Source organism: Bos indicus, chromosome X (assembly GCF_029378745.1).
Source record: "Bos indicus isolate NIAB-ARS_2022 breed Sahiwal x Tharparkar chromosome X, NIAB-ARS_B.indTharparkar_mat_pri_1.0, whole genome shotgun sequence".
NCBI classification, from domain to species: domain Eukaryota; kingdom Metazoa; phylum Chordata; class Mammalia; order Artiodactyla; family Bovidae; genus Bos; species Bos indicus.
In genome coordinates this window covers 4,171,541-4,195,021 of record NC_091789.1, presented here as the reverse complement: position 1 = coordinate 4,195,021, position 23,481 = coordinate 4,171,541, and the positions used below count along the sequence as shown (strand labels likewise).

Genomic DNA, 23,481 nt, shown 5'->3' with positions numbered 1-23,481 from the left:
AGGTTATCCATAGTTAACTATACACCTAGTTATCACTATTTACTTATAGTAATAGCACATTCCTCCAAGAAAAACAAAGATTTTAGGCATGAAAGTTTTCAGTTTTGGAGTCTTAAGTAGGTTTTTAGTAGTTTATATCTCTCTCAAGTTACATATTTACATAGGTACCACTAATTGCCTACATTTAAATAATTTCTTCCAAAAGAAATTTTAATTTAAGAATATTTTCAACATCCTGACTTCAAAGGTTTCTAGTTGTCTCCAGTTATTTCTAGATAGGTACTTAGGCACCACAAACTGTCTATAGTCCTAACATATTAATTCTATGAGAAATATGATTTTGGGTTTGACAAAAATAGGTTTTCCAGCTTCCTGCCTTCATCTACTTAGTCTAGATACAGGTGGTTATCTCTATATAAATCTTACCTAGGTGAGTTTATTGAGAGGGCTGCTTCCACATTACAAAAAGCTGTCACACGACCTGAATTGTAACGGATATCCTAGCTAGGCTAAGGAACACCAGGATCATAACCATTAGAGGTTTCTCAGGTTATAACTAATCCCAAGCCCAAACTGTTCATTGTAGGTGAGGTGAGTAGGGTGCAGAACAAGAGCTCTGGAAGATGGTCCCAAACAAAGGGAGAGACACAAGGGGAAAGAGGACGGTGAGAAGGGGAAAGGTGGGCGCCAAGGAGGGGCCTAGAGGAGGCAAAGAAGAAAAAGAGGAATTTAACCCAAGTCCAGGGGCTTTCCAGGTGGCTCAGCGGTAAGGAATCCGCCTGCCAATGCAGGAGATGCAGATTCCATCCCTGGGTCGGGAAGATCCCCCGGAGAAGGGAATGGCAACCCACGCCAGTATTCTTGCCTGGAGAATCCCATGGACAGACGAGTCTGGCAGGCTACAGTCCATGGGGTCGCAAAGAGTCGGACACGACTCAGCTACCAAACAACAACAACCCAGTCCACACGGCGCCCAGCATAAGAAACCCGTGCACTTTTGCAGAGGGCCGGCAGCCCCAAACGCGGTAGCGGAGCATAGCAAAGCAGATGCCGTATCCTCCACAATCGCGTCCAGGGTCAAAGCAATGGCCACGTGCAGTGTTCTACACTTGCCCTCTGACGTAGGTTAGTCCAACTTTCGATTACTTGGTGTATTTTCAAGGAACAGGCTGGATTTATCGCAGCAGGCATCCGAGCACACTGTGTGCAAATACAGCCCCAAGTTCCTGCCCCCAGTACCCCCGAGGCAACGAGACGGGCTCTGCTTTCAGCGCTTTATTGCAAAAACCCAGCAAGTAGTCTCGCGCCTAATCTTTCCGTCTGAATCACTAGCCTGTTTCGTGGACCTTGAGAGCGAATGGAACAGAATCACAGTCCCATCCATTAATGGAACAGAATCACAGTCCCATCCATTAATTACCGACTTCTCAGAGGGGAGTCGCGCTCAGAGCCCACGCGACAAGGGGGGACGACTGTCGTCTCAGCCGGCTGGGGTTGCTGGGGCCCCACGGTTTCTCCAGTCTCATCTCTGCGTCTCCCGCTCCGGGGGCCGGGGGGTTGGGGAGGAACTAATGGCAACAAGCCTGAGCCCATCGAGGGCCAGGCGGAGAGACGTTCTCCCAACATTTCTCCCCGGCTCCCGGGACGCCTCATTGAGGTCTCATTCCCTGCCCCCTCCCCCGTCCCAAGTCAGCTCGCGCAATCAGGAGAAGCCCTTAGTTCAGGACCGACCCAAGGCAGGAGCTGGTAGTATTCAGCTCAGCCACAAGTGGGAGCTGGCGCGCCCCCACCCCCTCGCCCCCTGCCAGGACTCTCCCCACCCGCATCCCTCTACTCTATGACCACGCCCTGTCCACGTGCACGCCCCAACGGCTACGCCCACCGCACGCGCCGCTACTGGGGAGTCACGTAGCCGACGCCGAATAGCTAGCGCGTGGCCGTGGGCGTCAACGGCCGCAGAGAAGCTACAAACTCCTAACGCAGCGAACCAGACCTCTGGATCGCCGCCGTCAACAGCGTAGAGTCGGCCGAGGCGCACAGCTGGTTGAACAGCGCTAGCGACATGGACCGTGAGCCCGGACGCCCGCACGAAGGAGTCGACGAGCTCCAGGAAGAACCCGGTCAGTGCCCGGAGCGGGATAGGTCCTCTGGCGAGCTCGAGGGAAAGGCCCTTTCCCTGGGAGAGGCGAGTGAACGGGACGCGACTGCGGCGCGGTCGCGGCGCGGTCGCCGTCGCCTCTCGGGTCGCGGGCCTGCGCCTCCCGCCGCCCCGCACACTCGGCGCTCCGACGCCCAGACTTCTTGTCTTTTTCCTTTCCAGATACGAAGCCCACCGAGGTCTCGGGCATTGCAACAAGTGCCGCCGTCGAGGAGGAGTTGGGATCAGAACCTGAGCCGGGAGCGGCGGCAGCGGAAGCAGCAGCAGGAGAACAGGACCAGGTTGGGGCGGGAGCTCCCGACCCCATGGTCTACGAGATCCAGAAGGGCAGCGGCGGCGAAGAGGAGGAGTTTCCACAGGAGCCGATGCTGGCGGACGCGGAGGATCCGCAGCCCTCGGACAGGCAGCCACGCTTCCACCGATGCTCGTTCCGCCGGCTGCAACTGAAGGAGCTGGAGAGCGTTTTCCAGCGCAGCCAGTACCCCAATGTATTCGCTCGGTAAGTGGCTTGCTCTGGAGGCGCCCAAAATGTTCTGGGACGTTAGGGCTCTTCTTCCGACGCCTTTGGCGCTGTCCCTTCCCCCAGAGCCCGAACTCGGTGGGGGGCTCGAAGCCCTTGGAGGCTGCCGGCCCTTGGGCTCTCAGGTTGGGGCGGTGCGGTGAGTGAGTGAATTAACTCCGGAAACGTAGGTTTCGGTGAATAACGTTTCATTGGATCGGGGTTTAGGTCAGTGGGAGGCGAGTGAGACCCGGTTGTGCAAGTACAGGATTGAATCTTGCCTTTATTTAAAATTTTAGATAATTTGGTGGTCGTGCAATTTTGCGCGTTTAGTCTTTAAATATTTATTTGGTTGCACCTGGGATCTAGCTCCCTGACCAGGGATTGAACTGCGCCCCCTGCCTGGGGAGCGAGATGTCTTAGCCACTGGACCACCAGGGAAGTCTCTGTGCATTTAATCTTGATTCTTAAATAGTGCATTAAAAACGCTTAATATTGAATACTGAGTTTTTCAGCGCTCCCATAAATTTTGCGCACAAAGGAAAATTCTCCCTAAAGAGAGCCTGGAACTGGGTATTACAAAAGTATGTTCCCTGGGCGTTTGGGAGAATACACATTTTAAAACAAACATAAAATGTACATCGTTTATCTAATTCTGTCCACAACTCCAAATACTGAATATTTGCCATTTTCTCCCCCTAGGAAGGAGCTTGTGATTCCAATCGATGGGAGCGAAATCAAAGTGCAGTTCAGCAAGCCTGAAAACAACAATTTGTGAGGGCAGGAATTATAAAACCTGCTTCAAGTCTTGGACACTTTCGTCCTAGACATTCTAAAGTTTGTTTGTTTTCTCTTTTTTTGATGCCTTTTCCATGTTTAGCAAATTAGTTTTGATCTTTGGGGGCTTTGGCAAGTGGAAATGGGATAAGTAAACACCAGTTTATGGAAATTGCCAATTATCAGAAGTAATTTTGTGATTTCCTAAAAGAGCAAGAAAAGGAAATCACTGTTGTTCCTATTTCCTGTGAAAAATTAAACATAATAAAATTCAATTTTCTTTATTGAACTGATATCCTTTTATTATTTATCCTTTTATTCCTGGTATCCTTTATTGAGCACTTTGTGGAGTCATGTTGGGGCTGGGTCTGATCTGGGAAGTGCACATTAATGCATTAAGGATCTAGGTTATGAGAGGGTTCAACTCTATTACTTAAAATACCAAAAAGTTCTTAGCTAAATGAGTGAATTTATAAATATTCAGGCACTGGAGTTAGGGAGTACTTCATATACACTCTGTGAGTAAGTGTCTGTTTAGTTAGGCTGAGACTGATATGGGGAGACAGCTTAAAAGTCCAAGTGCAGGGCACTCCTGCCATTGTTTTTAGTCTTCAGTAAAGCAGTGTAGAAAGCGACAGCCCTACATCTTTTTAAAAAATACTTACTTGGTTGCACCAGGTCTTAGCTGGGGGTATGTGGGATCTAGTTCCCTAACCAGGGATTGAAGCCAGGTCCCAGCATTGGGAGTGGGGAGTCTTAGCCACTGGAGCACCAGGGAAGTCCTAGCCCTACCACTTAATGTTTGGTATGCTATGCTGTCAGCCTGAAATCATTGCTAAAATAGCGACATTAAGGTGGAGGGTAGGAGCAAGATGTACAAACTGGAAATTTGTCTAAAAATTGAAACAATTTTGAATAAAGTGGCACTGAGCTAAGAGTGAAGAGTTTAAGAGAATTGCATACAGTCAAACCATACACCTGGTGGATGGGGCTCAAATTGAACTTTATGAGTGAATATCCTCTTGAGGACTTTCTAACATCAAAAGATATATTTTTGATGGTATTGTTTTAAAGAGGTGGGTTTTGTGGAATCTTTTTTGGGGAGGGGGAAGCATTCAGTTCAGGCCAGATTCTTTACCTCTGTTCACATGAAATACTTTTTGTTTGCTCAGGCAGCGATGACTGATTTGTAGGTCACGAGATTACCATTTGAGACTGTAGAAAACCATAGGCTGTATTAAGAGAGTATTTATCCAAAAATCCCAAATGAGTTTATTAGCTTTGCTTCATGGTGCCTATGTGAGTGCAGTGATGGATACAGGCTGCTGGACTGGTGGTGGTGACTTACAGTGAACTTGGACCCAGGTAAGCTAAATTTTCCTCACCTCTGTAGGCTGAAATATCAAGGCAGTGTCCAGGGTGTCAGCAATTCTTATGTGCCAGTAAGACAAGCCACAAGCCCCCTGGGCCCTCCATAATCAGGCCTGCCTTGTCTTGAGGGAAACCTGTTTAAAAATCCAACTTGCTCATACTGAATATCTCCTTCAGACGGAAGGAACTTTTTTTTTTTAATTTTTTTTTCCTTTTTTAAAAAAAATTGTAATTGGAGGCTAATTACTTTACAATATTGTAGTGGTTTTTGCCATACATCAACACGAATCAGTCACGGGCATACATGTGTTTCACATCCAGAACCCCCCTTCCACCTCCCTTCCCATCCCATCCCCCAGGGTCCTCCCAGTGCACCAGCCCTGAGCACCCTATCTCACGCATCAAATCTGGACCAGCGATCCACTTCACATATGATAGTATACACGTTTCAATGCTACCCTCTCAAATCATCCCACCCTCTCCTTCTCCCACAGAGTCCAAAAGACTGTTCTTTACATCTGTGTCTCTTTTGCTGTCTCGCATATAGGGTCATCGTTACCATCTTTCTAAATTCCATATATATGCGTTAGTATACTGAATTCGTGTTTTTCTTTCTGACTTACTTCACTCTGTATAATAGGCTCCAGTTTCATCCACCTCATTAGAACTGATTCAAATGTATTCTTTTTAATGGCTGAGTAATACTCCATTGTGTATATGTACCACAGCTTTCTTATCCATTCATCTGCTGTGGACATCTAGGTTGCTTCCATGTCCTGGCTATTATAAACAGTGCTGCAATGAACATTGGGGTACACGTGTCTCTTTCCCTTCTGGTTTCCTCAGTGTGTATGCCCAGCAGTGGGATTGCTGAGTCATATGGCAGTTCTATTTCCAGTTTTTTAAGGAATTTCCACCCTGTTCTCCATAGTGGCTATACTACTTTTCATTCCCACCAACAGTGTAGGAGTATTCTTTTTTCTCCACACCCTCTCCAGCATTTTTTGCTTGTAGACTTTTGGATAGCAGCCATTCTGACTGGCTGGCGTGAAATGGTACCTCATAGTGGTTTTGATTTGCATTTCTCTGATAATGAGTGATGTTGAGCATCTTCTCATGTGTTTGTTAGCCATCTATATGTCTTCTTTGGAGAAATGTCTTTTTAGTTCTTTGGCCCATTTTTTGATTGGGTTATTTATTTTTCTGGAATTGAGCTGCAGGAGCTGCTTGTATATTTTTGAGATTAATTCTTTGTCAGTTGTTTCGTTTGCTATTATTTTCTCCCATTCTGAAGGCTGTCTTGTCACCTTGCTTATAGTTTCCTTCATTGTGCAAAAGCTTTTAAGTTTAATTTGGTCCCATTTGTTTATTTTTGCTTTTATTTCCATTACTCTGGAAGGTGGGTCATAGAGGATCCTGCTGTGATTTATGTCAGAGACTGTTTTGCCTATGTTTTCCTCTAGGAGTTTTATAGTTTCTGGTCTTACACTTAGATATTTAATCCATTGTGAGTTTATTTTCGTGTATGGTTTTAGAAAGTGTTCCAGTTTCATTCTTTTACAAGTAAAAGGAACTTGTAATATGCTCAGCTTCCCCCACACCAAGGGTGACTCTATCCCTGATTAATGCCTCAGCTTCCTGAAGTATAAATGGGAATATTGACAACAATTTCCTCATAGATTTTGTTTTCAATTAAATGAAGCAGACCGTCTAAAACAACAAGGACATTGCTTAGCAGTCTAAGTAACATACTTAATTTTGGTTTTTTTTTTTTTTTTTTTTGAAGAATGAGTTGAAATCCAGACTTTTCCCCAATAATCTGGACCGACAATGCACTTTCCCACAAAGTTTCCTAAGCGTAGATCTGTACACTCCCCAAAAAGCATCTCTTTCACTTTCTAGTAACTTCATTAATACCTCTGGGCCTCAGTTTCCTCATCTATAAAATGGGAACGTTGATTCCACCTTCTGTGTAGTTTTTCTTTTTAATTAAATGCAGGCAAGCAGGTAAAACAAGACAGACTTTGCTTGGTAGATCTAAGTATCATACCTAATTTTGTTTTTTTTCTAATAGATGGAGTTGACATTGAGCTTTTTTCACCAACAATCTACAGACAGTGCCGTGTCTGCAAATTTTACTGTGTCCATAAATACACTCACCATGAGTGAGTGAGTGAGTGAAGTCACTCAGTCGTGTCCGAATCTTTGCGACCCCATGGACTGTAGCCCACTAGGCTCCTCTGTCCGTGGGATTCTCCAGGCAAGAATACTGGAGTGGGTTGCCATTTCCTTCTCCAGGGGATCTTCACAACCCAGGAATCGAACCCAGGTCTCCTGAATTGCAGGCAGATGCATTATCCTCTGAGCCACCAGGGAAGCCTAGAGCATCTCTTTCACTTATGAGTAACTTCCTTAATGCCTCTGTGTCTCAGTTTACTCATCTATAAAATCGGAGTGCTCTTTTTTTTTTTTTAATTAAATGAAACAGAGCATATGACACATCCAGGATGTTACTTAGTAGATCTAAGTAAAATACTTCATTTCTTTTTTTTAGAAGAGAGAGTTGAAATTGTGTTTTTCTCCAAGAGTCTAGATAGACAATGCCCTTTTCCACAAAGTTGATTGAGTGTAGATAAATACACTCTCAAAGACATCATCCGTTTCACTTCTTGTAACTTCATTACTGCCCTGTGCCTCAGTTTCCTCATCTGTAAAATGGGAATATTGACAACACCTTCCTCGTAAATTTTTTTCTGAATTAAATGAAGCTTAACATGTAAAACACCCACCATTGCTTAGGAGATCTAACTAACATACATAATATTGTTTTTTTTTTTCTTTTAAGAGTGTTAAAATCTTTATTTTTAACCCACAGCCTTGTAGATTTTTGGTGAAAAAAGCTCAATGTCAACTCCATCTATTAGGAAAAAAACAAAATTAGGTATGATACTTAGATCTACCAAGCAAAGTCTGTCTTGTTTTACCTGCTTGCCTGCATTTAATTAAAAAGAAAAACTACACAGAAGGTGGAATCAACGTTCCCATTTTATAGATCAGGAAACTGAGGCCCAGAGGTATTAATGAAGTTACTAGAAAGTGAAAGAGATGCTTTTTGGGGAGTGTACAGATCTACGCTTAGGAAACTTTGTGGGAAAGTGCATTGTCGGTCCAGATTATTGGGGAAAAATCTCGATTTCAACTCATTCTTCTGAAAAAAAAAAAAAAATTAAGTATGTTTCTTAGACTCCTAAGCAATGTCCTCAGTGTTTTAAACGGTCTGCTTCATTTAATTGAAAACAAAATCTACGCTGAAATTGTTGTCAATATTCCCATTTATACTTCAGGAAGCTGAGACATTAATGAAATTGCTAGTAAGTGAGAGAATGGTTTTGCTAAGCATATTTATCTATATTTAGTAAACTTTGTGGGAAAGGGCATCGTCTATCTAGAATTTTGGGGGGAAAAACTTGATTTCAATTCTATTATAAAAAAAGCCCAAATGAAGTATGTTACTTAACTCTACTAAGCATGCCCTCAGTGTTTTACATGCTCTGCTTCATTTAATTACAAACAAAATGCACGAGGAAGGTGTTATCAACATTCCCATTTGATAGATGAGGAAACTGAGACACAGAGACATTACTGTCGTTACTAGTTAGGGAAATACATGCTTTTTGTTGGGCGTGTTTATCTATTTAGTAAACTGTGTGGGAAAGGGCATTGTCTGGCTAGAGTGTTGGGGAAAAAATCCAATTTCAATTCTCTGTATTAAAAAAAAAATAAGTGAGTTGTTTAGATCTTCTAAGCAATGTCCTGGTTGTTTTGCACGCTCCTCTCCATTTAATCATAAAGAAAATCTACAAGTAAAGTGTTATCAACATTCCCATTTTATATATGAGGAAACTGAAGCACAGAGGCTTTAAGAAAGTAATTAGGTGAAAGATGGTGTATCGGTGAGCCTATTTATCTATACTTATTACACTTTGTTGATAAGGGCATTGTCTGTTAGATTTTTGGGGGAAAAAAACTCAATTTCAATTCTCTTAAAACATTAAGTATGTTACTTAACTCTACTAAGCATATTCTGCGTATTTTACATGCTCTGTTTCATTTAATGAAAAATAAGAATCAGTAAGGTCCAAGAAAATCTACAAGGCTGTGGGGTAAAAATAAAGATTTTAACACTCTTAAAGGAAAAATAAACAATATTATGTATGTTAGTTAGATCTCCTAAGCAATGGTGAGTGTTTTACATATTAGGCTTCATGTAATTCAAAAGAAAATCTGCAAGGAAGGTGTTGTCAATATTTCCATTTTACAGATGAGGAAACCGAGGCACAGGGGTAGTAATGAAGTTACAAGAAGTGAAACGGATGATGTCTTTGAGAGTTTATTTATCTACACTCAATAAACTTTGTGGAAAGGGGCATTGTCTATCTAGATTGTTGGAGAAAAACACTCAATTTCAACTCTCTCTTCTAAAAAAAGAAATGAAGTATTTTACTTAGATCTACTAAGTAACATTCTGGATGTGTCATATGCTCTGTTTCATTTAATTAAAAGAAAAAGAGCACTCCCATTTTATAGATGAGTAAACTGAGGCACAGAGGCATTAAGGAAGTTACTAATAAGTGAAAGAGATGCTTTATGGTGAGAGTATTTATGGACACAGTAGAATTTGCAGAAATGGCACTGTCTGTAGATTGTTGGTGAAAAAAGCTTAATGTCAACTCCATCTATTAGAAAAAAAAAAAAAATTAGATATGATACTTAGATCTACCAAGCAAAGTCTGTCTTGTTTTACCTGCTTGCCTGCATTTAATTAAAAAGAAAAACTACACAGAAGGTGGAATCAACGTTCCCATTTTATAGATGAGGAAACTGAGGCCCAGAGGTATTAATGAAGTTACTAGAAAGTGAAAGAGATGCTTTTAGGGGAGTGTACAGATCTACACTTAGGAAACTTTGTGGGAAAGTTCATTGTAGGTCCTGATTATTGGGGAATAATCTCGATTTCAACTCATTCTTCTGAAAAAAAAATCAAAATTAAGTATGTTACTTAGACTGCTAAGCAATGTCCTCAGTGTTTTAGATGGTCTGCTTCATTTAATTGAAAACAAAATCTACGAGGAAATTGTTGTCAATATTCCCACTTATACTTCAGGAAGCTGAGGCATTAATGAAATTGCTAGTGAGAGAATAGTTTTGCTAACCATATTTATCTATATTTAGTAAAATTTGTGGGAAAGGGCATCCTCTATCTAGAATGTTTGGGGGAAATACCTGATTTCAATTCTATTTTAAAAAAGCCCAAATGAAGTATGTGACTTAACTCTACTAAGCATGTCCTCAATGTTTTACCTGCTCTGCATGTTGGACCACTGAGGATCCACTGTCAAGATACATTTCTCCATCCTGTACCAGACACAGCATTAACAGAAAGGACTGCGTGTGATCCATCAGCTGGACTAGCACCTAAGAGCTGGAAAAACCACTAACGAGTGTTGAGAGTGGGAGGAAAAAGTGGAAGGCAAAAATGGAAGCAAAAGTGGAAGCCAAAAGACATCTGGTTATCGGGAAGCTTGACACTTAACACTCACCAAGGGTAAACTGAAGGGAACGGGGCTGTGGTGGAAACTTTCCTAAGATATTTTATCAATAAAGAAACAGCTTTTCAAAAAAAAAAAGAAAAAGAAACAGCTTCTCCTAGTGGGCAGCGGGAAGAATGGCAGCAGTCAGGCTACTCGGCCTCGTGAAGGCTCTTGGCGCGCCGCAGCCCTCAGGCTCCCAGCTCTCACCTGCCCCGCCACCACGATGCCCAAGAGGTAGGTCAGCTCTGCAGAGGGGGCAGATCGGCGAGGTTGTCAGCTAAACCGGCTCCTGCAAAAACGGAAGCCAAATAAGGCTGCGGGAAAGGATAAATCTTCAGACAAAAAAATGCAAACAAAAGGGAAAAGAGGAGCAAAGGGTAGAAGTGGCCAACCGAGAGACTAAAGAAGACTTACCTGCAGAAAATGGAGACTAAAATTGAGGAGAGCCCAACCTCTGATGAAGCAGAAAAAGAAGCCAAGTCTGATTAATGCGGCACACCCAGTCCGGTTGGTGGTCCCTTCTTGTACAATCCAGAGGAATATTTTTATCAACTATTTTGTAAATGCAAGTTTTTTAGTAGCTCTGAAACTTTTTTAAAAAGGAGGAAATCCCACCTCATCCCATTTTTTAAGTGTAAATGCTTTTTTTTAAAGAGGTGAAATCATTTCAGTCAGTTCAGTTCAGTTCAGTCGCTCAGTCGTGTCTGACTCTTTGCGACCCCATGAACCGCAGCATGCCAGGCCTCTCTGTCCAGCACGAACTCTCAGAGTCCACCCAAACCCATGCCATCGAGTCAGTGATGTCATCCAACCATCTCATCCTCTGTCATCCCCTTCTCATCCTGCCCTCAATCTTTCCCAGCATCAGGGTCTTTTCAAATGAGTCAGCTCTTTGCATCAGGTGGCCAAAGTATTGGAGTTTCAGCTTCAAAATCAGTCCTATCAATGAACACCCAGGACTGATCTCCTTTAGGATGGACTGGTTGGATCTCCCTGCAGTCCAAGGGACTCTCGAGAGTCTTCTCCAACACCACAGTTCAAAAGCATCAATTCTTTTGTGCTCAGCTTTCTTTATAGTCCAACTCTCACATCCATACATGACATTTGCTCATTGTTTATTTTTTGGTACAACCAGAAAATAGTGGGATATTGGATATGGGAGGCTTTGATTGTCTTGGGTGTCAGCTTAACATTCCATACATGGGGGTAGCTTTTATATCTTATAATACAAAAGCATACTAAATGGCAATTTGGAGTCAGTTGTGCATTTAATATCTTGAAAACTTTAAATTACTTCTCTTCCCATATTGTTTTGGTAGAATTATTTCCTACAGCAAACTACTCCTTGATCTTGGCTCTCCTGGTCAGAATTTTGTGCTCTCTATAATATCTTTGGTCGTGGTAGTTCAGGTTTCCTAGTAACTTGGTTAATGTGCTGTGAACGATTGACAGTTTGAGTATGTAGTGTATATGATATTAAATTGTGAATCAGTGGGACGTATGATATAACAGAATATCAATATTTGAAGATAATTGGTACTTGATATCCTGTTAAGGAAAATTTGCTCCAAATTTTAAGCTGGAAAATCACTGGAATAACTGTTAAGAATCACAATTACATGATTTTTTCAATTTCGGGTACGTATGTGAAGAATTGTGTACTAACTGAAATGTCTGTGTCGTGATCCTCAAAACAACCAATAAAAACTCAATTATAAAAGAAGAAAAAAAACAGTGACATGTTGTGTGTGGGGGAGTGGTTACTATGACATAAATTGCTCAATATAGTAAACCAATCCCTATTTTCCTCTCTAATTGAAGGTTTGGTTTAAGAATATGAGGGTCAAGGGGAGGAGATGTCAGAGGGCGTTAATGTTCAGAAATATGACTCCCCCCTCAGGCCCTCTGTGGGCATAATCTCAGATGGGCCCTGTAATTCCATCCTTGTTCTGGAGCCCGATTGGAGAAGGGTTCTTCTGGAGCCACTGTCATGCAGGCGGCCTGTGCCATCCATGCCTCCTCTGCCCTTGTGTCCCTCTGAACAGGCCGAAGTTGGCCCAGAATCATCCCCTGTCACCTGCGACCATGCTGTAGTCCCTTATGACTAAGATATGGTCTCTATGACAGTTTTTCTGAAGTATTTTTCTGCCAGGTTCCCATTATGCACAGCACAGTACCAAGAGCACTTCACCAAATGCCTGTTAAATGAGTTGAATAAATGCAAAAAGTCAGTGCCCCCCTTTTAAAGTAGGGCACATTTTTTTATTTTTCAATAAAGAGGTGAATTCTCAGCATCTTTGTTTTTGTGTGTCAAATGGGGTTAAGTGTGAACAGATGGGAATTTCTAAGGGAATGTCATTCACACAGAATGGCAAGGAGGCCTCCTATCAGGAGGTGCCATTCCCCAGTCATTGGCAGTGGGCTTGTGTGCATGATAAAAGTTTTCCAAGTACCCAAGGTATGTTTATACTGACTTATACTTTTTTTTCCCCTCCACCTTCCATTATCCCATCCTCACCCTCACCCTTTGGTATTGCATGCACATGCAAGACGGGGTGGGATGAGTCCCCAGTGAGAGAACAGTGTATTTCCAGGCAGGGTAGAGTCCCACCCATGGTAATTTAAACATTCAGCCCAATGCTGGACACAAGGGAAGCTTCCTAAGAGGCTACACTACAGGGATTCATGGGAAGGTGGCAGCCGAGCATTCATCCCAAATGCTCCAAATTTGTTCACTGTCCTCTCTGGGGAGAAGATGGGGGAATGGTTCTGCTGCTTCAAAGGCAACGCAGAGGAGACCCCATAAGGACAGTGAGGCATATTGCACCTTCCTCAAAAGCAATCACACCTTCAAATGTATTATCTTCCTTGAGAGAACCTTAATTCCTGCTAATTCAACACCAAAATGGATTATTTTGGTTTAGTGCTGTGCAGAGGAAGAAGAGCAGCTTCCCGAGTAGCATCCTCAGGCCCACTTTTTAAAAAGCATTAAGTTCTCAGTACAGCCTTGGCTCGGAGCAGTGCAAGGCTTCTTTACTGTTCAGTTCAGTTCAGTTTAGTCGCTCAGTCATGTCTGACTCTTTGCGACCCCATGGACTGCAGCACGCCAGGCTTCCCTGTCCATCACCAGCTCTCAGAGCTTGCTCAAACTCATGTCCATCGAGTCAGTGTTGCCATACAACCATCTCATCCTCAGGACTTATTTCCTTTAGGATTGACTGGTTTGATCTCCTTGCAGTCCAAGGGACTCTCAAGAGTCTTCTCCAACACGACAGTTCAAAAGCATCAATTCTTTAAGGTGGTTTCTGTTAAATGTGTTTAATTGTGAACACTGAGGTCCTACTGTGAAGTGATTGCTGAGATAAAGTGCCTTGATTACATTGGAATTTCCTCTCACAAGGCTTCATCCCAGACCAGTTTCACAGCTTGGATGCTCCCAGTGGAAAGAGAGGCTCTGTTTTGGGGGGGAAAGCATGTGCTTTAGGCTGTGCTTCTGCTACTTTCCCTTCTCTCTTCTCTCCCTTTGCACTTGTGGCTGTGTGTCAGACATCAGCACCGTGGTTGTGTGTGATGTGGGCCTTCTACACAGAGAGGAGGGGAGTGCACCCTGAGGCCCAGCCTCTGTTGGCAGAGAAGAACAACTGGGCCCCAGTGTGTGCACGTTGCCATCCTCACCAGATGTTTTTGCAAACAGAATTTCTCATTTCTGAGTATTGACCGCTGACCTTCATTTTAAACATCAGATTCCTCAAACTTCAAAAATACAACTACAGCATCTTGTACAAACAAAAGCCACCGGACACTATCAGACTGAATTCTGAACCCTGCTAGTCTTTGTTGACAGCTGAGCAGGTGGCTTTGCCATACAGAGACTGGAAGTCAGACAGTATTCAGCACAGATCCTGCAGTTAATACACATACCTGGTCTGACACACTTGCAAAGACTCAGACTACCTGGAAGAATAGCCGATACCCTTCTCCATAACTGACAGGTTTTAAAAAGACAAATATACTATTTGTAATGCATCTCTACTTCTTCTTGGTTCCAGAAGAATTAAGGCAGGATGGCGAGATGAAGCAGAGGAAATATCCAAAACATCGCTACAGAGAGTAATTTCCCCTCAGTCTAAGGTCTAAAATGGACAGGTCTTTTAAAATGAGTCCTACAAAAAAGCATTTCTCTTAATGTGTACTTCAAATACCACAAAGGTAAATAAATTAATTCTTTTAATATAAGGAAATTAACACTGATTTGTAAAAACAGTCTTTAACACTGCTGCTGCTGCTGCTGCTGCTGCTGCTGCTAAATCACTTCAGTCGTGTCCGACTCTGTGCGACCCCATAGATGGCAGCCCACCAGGCTCCCCCGTCCCCCGGATTCTCCAGGCAAGAACACTGGAGTGGGTTGCTATTTCCTTCTCCAATGCATGAAAGTGAAAGTGAAGTCGCTCAGTCGTGTCCGACTCTGTGCGACCCCATAGACGGCAGCCCACCAGGCTCCCCCGTCCCTGGGATTCTCCAGGCAAGAACACTGGAGTGGGTTGCCATTTCCTTCTCCAACGCATGAAAGTGAAAAGTGAAAGTGAAGTCACTCAGTCGTGTCCAACTCCTAGCAACCCCATGGACTGCAGCCCACCAGGCTCCTCCGAATTGCCAGGCAAGAGTACTGGAGTGGGTTGCCATTGCCCTCTCTGGTCTTTAACACTGCTGCTGCTGCTGCTGCTAAGTCACTTCACTGTCTACCATCAAGTAGATTTACTCAAGATCGCTGGTCCTTCTTGAGGTTACTTTTGGCTGAAAAGTTATAAACAATCTCAGAAAGACAGGAGTAGTTTCAGCATCTTACAATAATCTAATAATTACTTTAAAAAACTTTATATCTTGCTTTCTAAAGGTTCTAAGGTTGTTTCACATCCAATAATACGTCTCTTTCGAGACAGCTGTGAAAAGTGAATTTTTAAATAAAGAGTTACCTTAAATGTATACAAAGAAGGGGAATGGAGTTTGTTCTGAGGTGTTATTTTTTTTAAGAATAGAAGTATACTTACCTGAGTTCTGATCAGGCTGTTGGGCTTATAATTGGGCAGCTCTGAGCACATAAACTGTTCTAAACCAAACTGAGTGACACACCAGCAAAGAACAGATTAAGGGTTGTATCCTCCCCCAGCATCCTGGCTTCCCAGGTGGCTCAGTGGTAGAGAATCCGCCTGCCAACGCAGGAGATGCTGGTTCAATCTCTGGGTCAGGAAGATGCCCTGGAGAAGGAAATAGCAACCCATTCCAGTATTCTGGCCTGGAGAATCCCATGGACAGAGGAGCCTGGCAGGCTCCAGTCCATGGGGTCACAAAGAGTCAGACACGACTGAACAACAACTGAGCACATACAGGAAGCACTGTTTTACCAGGCAATCATTTGGTGCTGACGTGATCCCTCTAGGAAATGTTGCAATCTTGCAAGTGGAGCTAAAATAGAGTTCTTCACTGGATTTCCTGACTGGTAAGCCCAGTTGGTCTCATTTGACTTCGTGTAGCCCACGACATGGACTGGGGTTTTGAAAACCTTGAGCGGACACCTCAGGAGTCAGTTACTATGACAACATAACCCTCATTACATAACCTTCATCCTAAGAATGCTGCCTGACATTACTTTCACTTTGGGATTCATTGGAGACTTTCCTTACACTTCCTTTTGTTAAACCAAAGCACTAGGGTGTTCCAATGAGAGGGAATCCTTGCCTCAGCCAGGTTGTTTTCTTTTTCTTTGTTAATATTTATTTATTTTTAATTGATTGATTATTGTTTTACAGTATTGGTTTGATTTCTGTCATACATCAACATGAATGAAAGCCGGGTTGTTTTTAAGAGAAATTTTTTAATAATTGTATTGATTTGGCCCTGCTGGGTCTTCTTTGCTTTGTGAGCTTTGCTCTAGTTGTGTCAAGGGGGGGCTACTCTCTAGCTGTGGTGTGCAGGCTTCTCACTGTGGCGGCTCCTCTTGTTGGGGAGCACAGGGTCTAGAGCTCATGGGCTTCAGTAGTTGTGGTGCACAGGCTTAGTTGCCCTGTATCAGCCAGGTCGTTTTTCTCAGCAGGCGTATTCTCATTTTCCTTTGTGTAACCCTCACGCGAGATTTCTTCATTTCAGGTATAACCGATTCATTTTGCTGTCCACCTGAAACTATCACAACATTGTTAATCAACTATACTCCAATATAAAATAAGACATTTGAAACAAAAAGATATCTTCATTTGACAAATGAGACAAATATTGCCAGAGCCCTTCAGTAATAATCAATCACAGAGAACCAGTCCCATTGGATCCTGTGGCTCTTCCAAGCAAAGTGCCTTTGTTTTCTGTACCCAGCTTAAAGGAAGAAACCCTGGTGGTCTCCACACTGCAAGGGTCAGCAGTTCACACCCTTCAATTTACAGATTTGGGACACAGGCCCAGAGCAGTGGAGTGGCCAGCCCAAGAAAGCACAGAGTTCATCCCAGAGAAGGCCAGCCTCTCGGTGGCCATGCTGTCTGCTGGGCCTTGTATCATCCAGTATGACCACTGCCCATTCAGATTCAAAGCTCCCACCAAAGCCTGATCACTAAGTCATTTTACCTCTAGGAAAAGTAATCAACCTCCCCTGCAGAGGCATTTGGCCTCCTGGTGTCCACAGTTTCAGGTCCTGAGAAGGATGCGATTTGTACCCTCCTCACGGAAGACTGCAGTCCATGGGGTCGCTGAGGGTCAGACACGACTGAGCGACTTCACTTTCACTTTCGCTTTCACGCATTGGAGAAGGAAATGGCAACCCACTCCAGTGTTCTTGCCTGGAGAATCCCAAGGACGGCACCTGGTGGGCTGCCGTCTATGGGGTCACACAGAGTCGGACATGACTGAAGTGACTTAGCAGCAGCAGCAGCAGCAACAGCAGCACAAAAGCCCAAGTGTGCTTCCACTACAACAGCCCTCATTTCTCGCAATCTCCTTGCAAAGCCAAGTCTGCCAACCACCAGCATGATGCATGACCAAGAGCCAGCCCTGAGCTTACACTGAATTAGCTTTTTTAGGAAAGTAATATTAATATAACAGCATGGAAACTGTCGTTGTTGTTGTTGTTTAGTCGCTAAGTTGTGTCTGGCTCTTTTGCAACCCCATGGACTGTAGCCCCCAGGCTCCTTCCTCTGTCCCGTGGTTTCCCAGACAGGAATACTGGAGTGGGTTGCCATTTCCCTTCTCCAGGGGGATCTTCCCAATCCAGGGATCAAACCTGAGTCTCCTGCCTTGGCAGGTGGATTCTTTACCACTGAGCCAGTGCCCCGAAATTATCACTAGGAAATTAATATTCATTTTGAAATTGATAATTTATGGTTTGCCTTGATCAATGTCACACTTGCTCCTTCTCAGACATCAGCATGAAGCTATGGGGCAGGGAAATTAGGTGTGATGGTATAAATATAATTTTCAACTGCAATGAGCTGTATCCACATACCCACCCCACACCATCACCACACAAACGGTAGGTCTGCAGGTAAATGTCTAATATTTACATGCCAATCTTTTATTATTTTAAAAATTAATTTATAAATTTATTTTGGGCTGTGCTGGGTCTTCACTGCCGTGCAGGGCTTTCTCTAGTTGCGAGGAGTGGGGGCTACTCTCTAGTTGCAATGCACGGGCTTCTCTGCACAGGCTCTAAGGCCTGAGACTCTTGGGCTCTAGAGCACAGGCTCAATAGTTGTGGCACATGGCATGTGGGATCTTCATGTCCCCTGCATTGGCAGGCAGATTCTTTACCACTGAGCCACCAGGGAAGCCCCAACATACCAATACTTTAGACTCTAGACATACAAAACACACCTCTTACATATACTCTCGCTTTCAAAATCAAGGGACACCAGACATTGACATGGTGGCATTCAGACATGGATACATAACTGATATGCCTAGACTGTTTGAAGCACAGGCCCCAGACAAAATTAGAGCTGTTATGAGAACTGCAGGTTCTTTAGCATAAGGTCCTCCTATTTCAGGTCCAAGAATCTTGATCTAGGGGGAAAGATGAGATAGGTAAGACCCAAAGAAAAGCAAGTCTCTGTCCACCTCTCCCTTGAACAAAAGACACAAAGGATGAAACAAAGGGTGTGTTTTCATTGTAAGTGGAAAAGGAAGCTCCAGAGGAAAAAGAAATCTATGTCAACAGCTGGGCCCAGAGCTACTGATCTGGGTTAGGGAGCTGAGTATTGAGGCAGGCTGGCACCTCGGCACTGCCTCTGGATAGCAATCAGAAGGGTACAAGAAGATGGCTCTGGCCAGCTGGGTTTTGTAAGAGAAAAGAGAAACAGGACGGAGGTTCATGTGCACGTGAGTTCCTTACATCTGCTTCCACAGCCCTCACCACAAGGTCAAGCAACACAGCTCTTTTTATTTTAATTTATTTATTTGGCTGCCTCAGGTCTTGGTTGTGGCATGCAGGATCTTTGATCTTAGTTGCGGCATGAAGGAATCTTTAGTTGTGGCATGTGGACTCTAGTGCCCCAAACAGGGGTTGAACCTGAGGCACCCTGCATTGGGAGTGAGGAGTCTTAGCCACTGGACCACCAGGGAAGTCCCCAGAGCTCTTTTTTCTTTTTTTCTCCACTGCCTCAGTTCCATTCAGTCACTCAGTCGTGTTTGACTCTTTGCCACCCCATAGACTGCAGCATGCCAGGCTTCCCTGTCCATGACCAACTCCTAGACCTTGCTCAAACTCATGTCCATCGAGTCAGTGATGCCATCCAACCGTCTCATCTTCTGTCCTCCCCTTCTCCTCCTGCCTTCAGTCTTTCCCAGCTTCAGGGTCTTTTCCAGTGAGTCAGTTCTTCGCATCATGTGGCCAAAGTATTGGAGTCTCAGCTTCAGTATCAGTCCTTCCAATGAATATTCAGGACTGATCTTCTTTACAATTGACTGGTTTGATCTCCTTGCAGTCCAAGGGACTCTCAAGAGTCTTCTCCAGCACCACAATTCGAAAGCATCAATTCTTCGGTGTTCAGACTTCTTTATGGTCCAACTCTCACATCTGTACATGACTACTGTAAAAACCATAGTTTTGAGACTATACAGACCTTTGTTGGCAAAGTGATGTCTTTGCTTTTTAATATGCTGTCTAGGTTTGTCATAGCTTTCCGTTCAAGGAGCAAGCATCTTTCATGGCTGTAGTGACCATCTGCAGTAATTTTGGAGCCAAAGAAAATAAAGTGTGTCACTGCTTCCATTGTTTCCCCATCTATTTGCCATGAAGTGGTGGGACCAGATGCCACGATCTTAGTTTTTTGAATGTTGTGTTTTAAGCCAGCTTTTCCACTCTCCTCTTTGAGCCTCTTTTCACCCTCATCAAGAGGCTCTTTAGTTCCTCTTCACTTTCTGCCATTAGAGTGGTGTCATCTGCATATCTGTGCGTAGTCCCTCAGTTGTGTCCAACTCTTTGCGACCACAAGGACTGTAGCCCACCAGGCTCCTCTGTCCATGGAGATTGTCCAGGTAAGAATACCGGAGTGGGTTGCCATGCCTTCCTCCAGGGAATCTTCCTAAACCAGGGATCAAATCCAGGTCTTCCACACTCCAGGCAAATTCTTTACTGTCTGAGCCACCAGGGAAGCCCCTGCATATCTAAGGTTGTTGATATTTCTCCCAGCGACCTTGATTCCAGTTTGTGATTCATCCAGCTCAGCATTTCACATGATGTACTCTGCGTATAAGTTAAATAAGCACAGTGACAATATACAGCCTTGACATACTCCTTTCATAATTTTGAACCAGTCAGGTGTTCCATGTCCAATTCTAACTGTTGCTTCTTGACCTGCATACAGGTTTCTCAGGAGATAAGTAAGGTGGTCTGGTATTTCCATCTATAAGAATTTTCCACAGTTTGTTATGATCCACCCAGTTAAAGGCTTTAGTGTGATCACTGAAGCAGTGAAAGTGAAGTCACTCAGTCATGTCCAACTCTTTGGGACACCATGGGCTGAAGACTGCCAGGATCCTCCATCCATGGGATTTTCCAGGCAAGAATACTGGAGTAGTTTGCCATTTCCTTCTCCAGGGGATCTTCCTGACCCAGGAATTGAAGCCAGGTCTCCCACACTGCAGGCAGACTCTTTACCATCTGAGCCACCAGGGAAGCAGAAGTAGATGTTTTTCTACTCTCCTTGCTGTTTCTATGATCCAGTGAATGTTGTCAATTTGATCTCTCATTTTTCTGCCTTTTCTAAATTCAGCTTGTACATCTGGAAGTTCTTGGTTCATACACTGCTGAAGCCTAGCTTGTAGGATGGATTTTGAGCTGAAAGATTGAGTGAAGCACTTTAATAGCATTGACTTTTAGGATTTGAAATAGCTCAGCTGGAATTCCATCACCTAGCCCTGTTTGTAGTAATGCTTCCTAAAGCATACTTGACTTCACATTTCAGGATGTCTGGCTCTACGAGAATGACCACACCATTGTGGTTTATCTGAGTCATTAACATCTTTTTTGACTAGTTCTTCTTCGCATTCTTGCCACCTCTTCTTAATCACTTCTGCTTCTGTTAGATCCTTGGGTTTTGCTAGAGCTGAGCTGACCAGGAGGCAGGGAAATACCCAATTCAACCTCCTTCTAGCCTTCTTGTCTCTGCTAAAGGGAAGGGTGTGAAAGTTGAGAAGCACTTGTAAAGGTCACAGTTCAGGGATACAGGCTCACTAAAAGGCTGAGATTCAATCATAGGACTACAGACTGCTTCCCCTGCCCCCAAGCTTACCACCACATCAATAGTGCTCCTGTATAATAAAAGTGGATTACAGCTGAAAGAACTGCAAGCTCTGACTCTGTTTAAGAAGAAGCCTCTAGGGACTTCCCCAGTGGTCCAGTGGTTAAGAATCCACCTTGCAATGCAGGGGATGCAAGTTTGATCCCTGGTCAGGGAACTAAGATCCCCCATGTCTCAAGGCAGCTAAGCCTGAGTGCCACAACTATTGAGCCCAAGCACCACAATAAAAAGATCCCCCATGATCCATCAAAGATCCCACCACAGCCAAATAGTAAATAAATAATTTAAAAAAAAAAAAGAAGAAGAAGCCTCTAAGGAAATGCAAAGATGACAGGGGAGATGAATAAGGATACTAGTGGAATTTTTAGCCTCTGACACCTACCACTAACAGTAAACACAGCCTAATTCCTAGCCAAATAAACACACACAAACAAACCTCACAAGAAAAATATATCTACTTCAGTTCTTTTATCCAATACATTGACTGGCTTTCAACAAAAATTTACAAGGCATGCTAAAAATAAAAAGAAACATTCAAAAGAGAGAAAGCAGGCATCAGAGCCAGACTAAATTATGGCAGAGATTTTTGTAATTATTGAATCTAGAACTTAAAATAACTATGATTAATATACTAAGGGTTGTAATGAAAAAAGTGGACAAGATACAAGAACAGATGAGCAATGTAAGCTGGAGATAAAAACTCTAAGAAAGAATCAAAAGAAAAAGCTAGAAATCAAAAACACTGTGACAGAAATGAAAAATATCTTTGATGGGTTTATCAAAAGACTGGATGAGGCAGGTAAAAATCAGTGAGGTAAAATATAAAACAATAGAAACATCCCAATATGATAATGGAAATATCCCAAAATGATAAGCAAAGAGAAAAAAGAGTTAAAAAAAAAAAACAAACAGAAAAGAATATTCAAGAACTGTAGACAATTTAAAAGGTATGGGACTTCACTCATAGTCTCGTGGCTAAGACTCTGAGCTCCCAATGCAGGGGGCCTGGGTTCAATCCCTGGTCAGGGAACTAGATCCCAAATGCAGCAACTAAAGATTCTGCATGCCATGTCTGAGACCCATCAAAGACAAATAAATAAAAATAAATATATATATTTTTAAAAGCTTAACCTTAAAAACAAAACCTACACACCATTTATATTAGCACCTCAAAACTGAGATACTTGTGTATAAACCTAAGAAAATATATGCAGTATCTCAATATCTATATGCGGAAAACTATAAAACTCTGATGTAAGAAGTCAAAAGTAGAGCTGAATAAATGAAGAGATATTCTATGTTTATGGATAGGAAGACTTGATAATGTTAAGAAGTAAGTTCTTCCCAACTTGATCTATAGATTGAACACAATCCCAATCACAATTCCAGCAAGTTACCCTGGAGAAATTGACAAACTGATCCTAAAATTTATATGTAAAGGCAGAAGACCCAGAATGGTCAAATTAATACTGAAGAAAAACAAAGCCAGAAGACTGACACTATCCAACTTCAAGACTCACTATAAATCTACTATAATCAAAATTGTGTGGTACTTCCAAATCCAGTTCAGTTCAGTTGCTCAGTCATGTCTGACTCTTTGTGACCCCATGGACTGCAGCATGCCAGGTGTCCCTGTCCATCACCAACTCCCAGACCTTGCTCAAACTCATGTCCATCGAGTTGGTGATGCCATCCAACCATCTCATCTTCTGTCATCCCCTTCTTCTCCCACCTTCAATCTTTCCTAGCAACAGGGTCTTTTCCAATGAGTCCATTCTTCACATCAGGTGGCCAAAGTATTGGAGTTTCAGCTTCAGCATCAGTCCTTCCAATGAATATTCAGGACTGATTTCCTTTAGGATTGACTGGTTTTATCTCCTTGCAGTCCAACGGACTCTCAAGAGTCTTCTTCAACACCACAGTCCAAAGTATCAATTCTTCGTATTAAAAGCAATGCCTTTGATATGAAACGTGTTACTTCATTGGACTGGCCAGGGTTGGGTTTGATGTACTGAGTAAATGATGGGTCAGATTTAAAGTTATAAATAGGTAGACAAGGTTTGGAGAAGGAAATGGCAACCCACTCCGGTATTCTTGCCTAGAGAATCCTGTGGACAGAGGAGCCTGGTGGGCTGCTATCCATAGGGTCGCCTAGAGTCAGATACGACTGAAGCAACTTAGCATGCATGCATGCATTGGAGAAGGAAATGGCAACCCACTCCAGTATTCTTGCCTGGAGAATCCCAGGGACGGAGGAGCCTGGTGGGCTGCTGTCTATGGAGTCGAAGAGTCAGACACGACTGAAGC

At 43.3% G+C, this 23,481-nt stretch overlaps 1 protein-coding gene across 1 annotated transcript; it reads left to right on the top strand.

Annotated features, from left to right (window-relative positions):
• Positions 1 to 1,902: 1,902 nt before the first annotated feature.
• LOC139180941 (rhox homeobox family member 1-like) lies at positions 1,903 to 3,729 on the top strand. Its single transcript, XM_070783574.1, has 3 exons — positions 1,903 to 2,120; positions 2,321 to 2,657; positions 3,360 to 3,729. Exons 1-3 carry the CDS (start codon positions 2,063 to 2,065, stop codon positions 3,433 to 3,435), a joined length of 471 nt encoding a protein of 156 aa, XP_070639675.1. The 5' UTR covers positions 1,903 to 2,062; the 3' UTR covers positions 3,436 to 3,729.
• Positions 3,730 to 23,481: the final 19,752 nt, after the last annotated feature.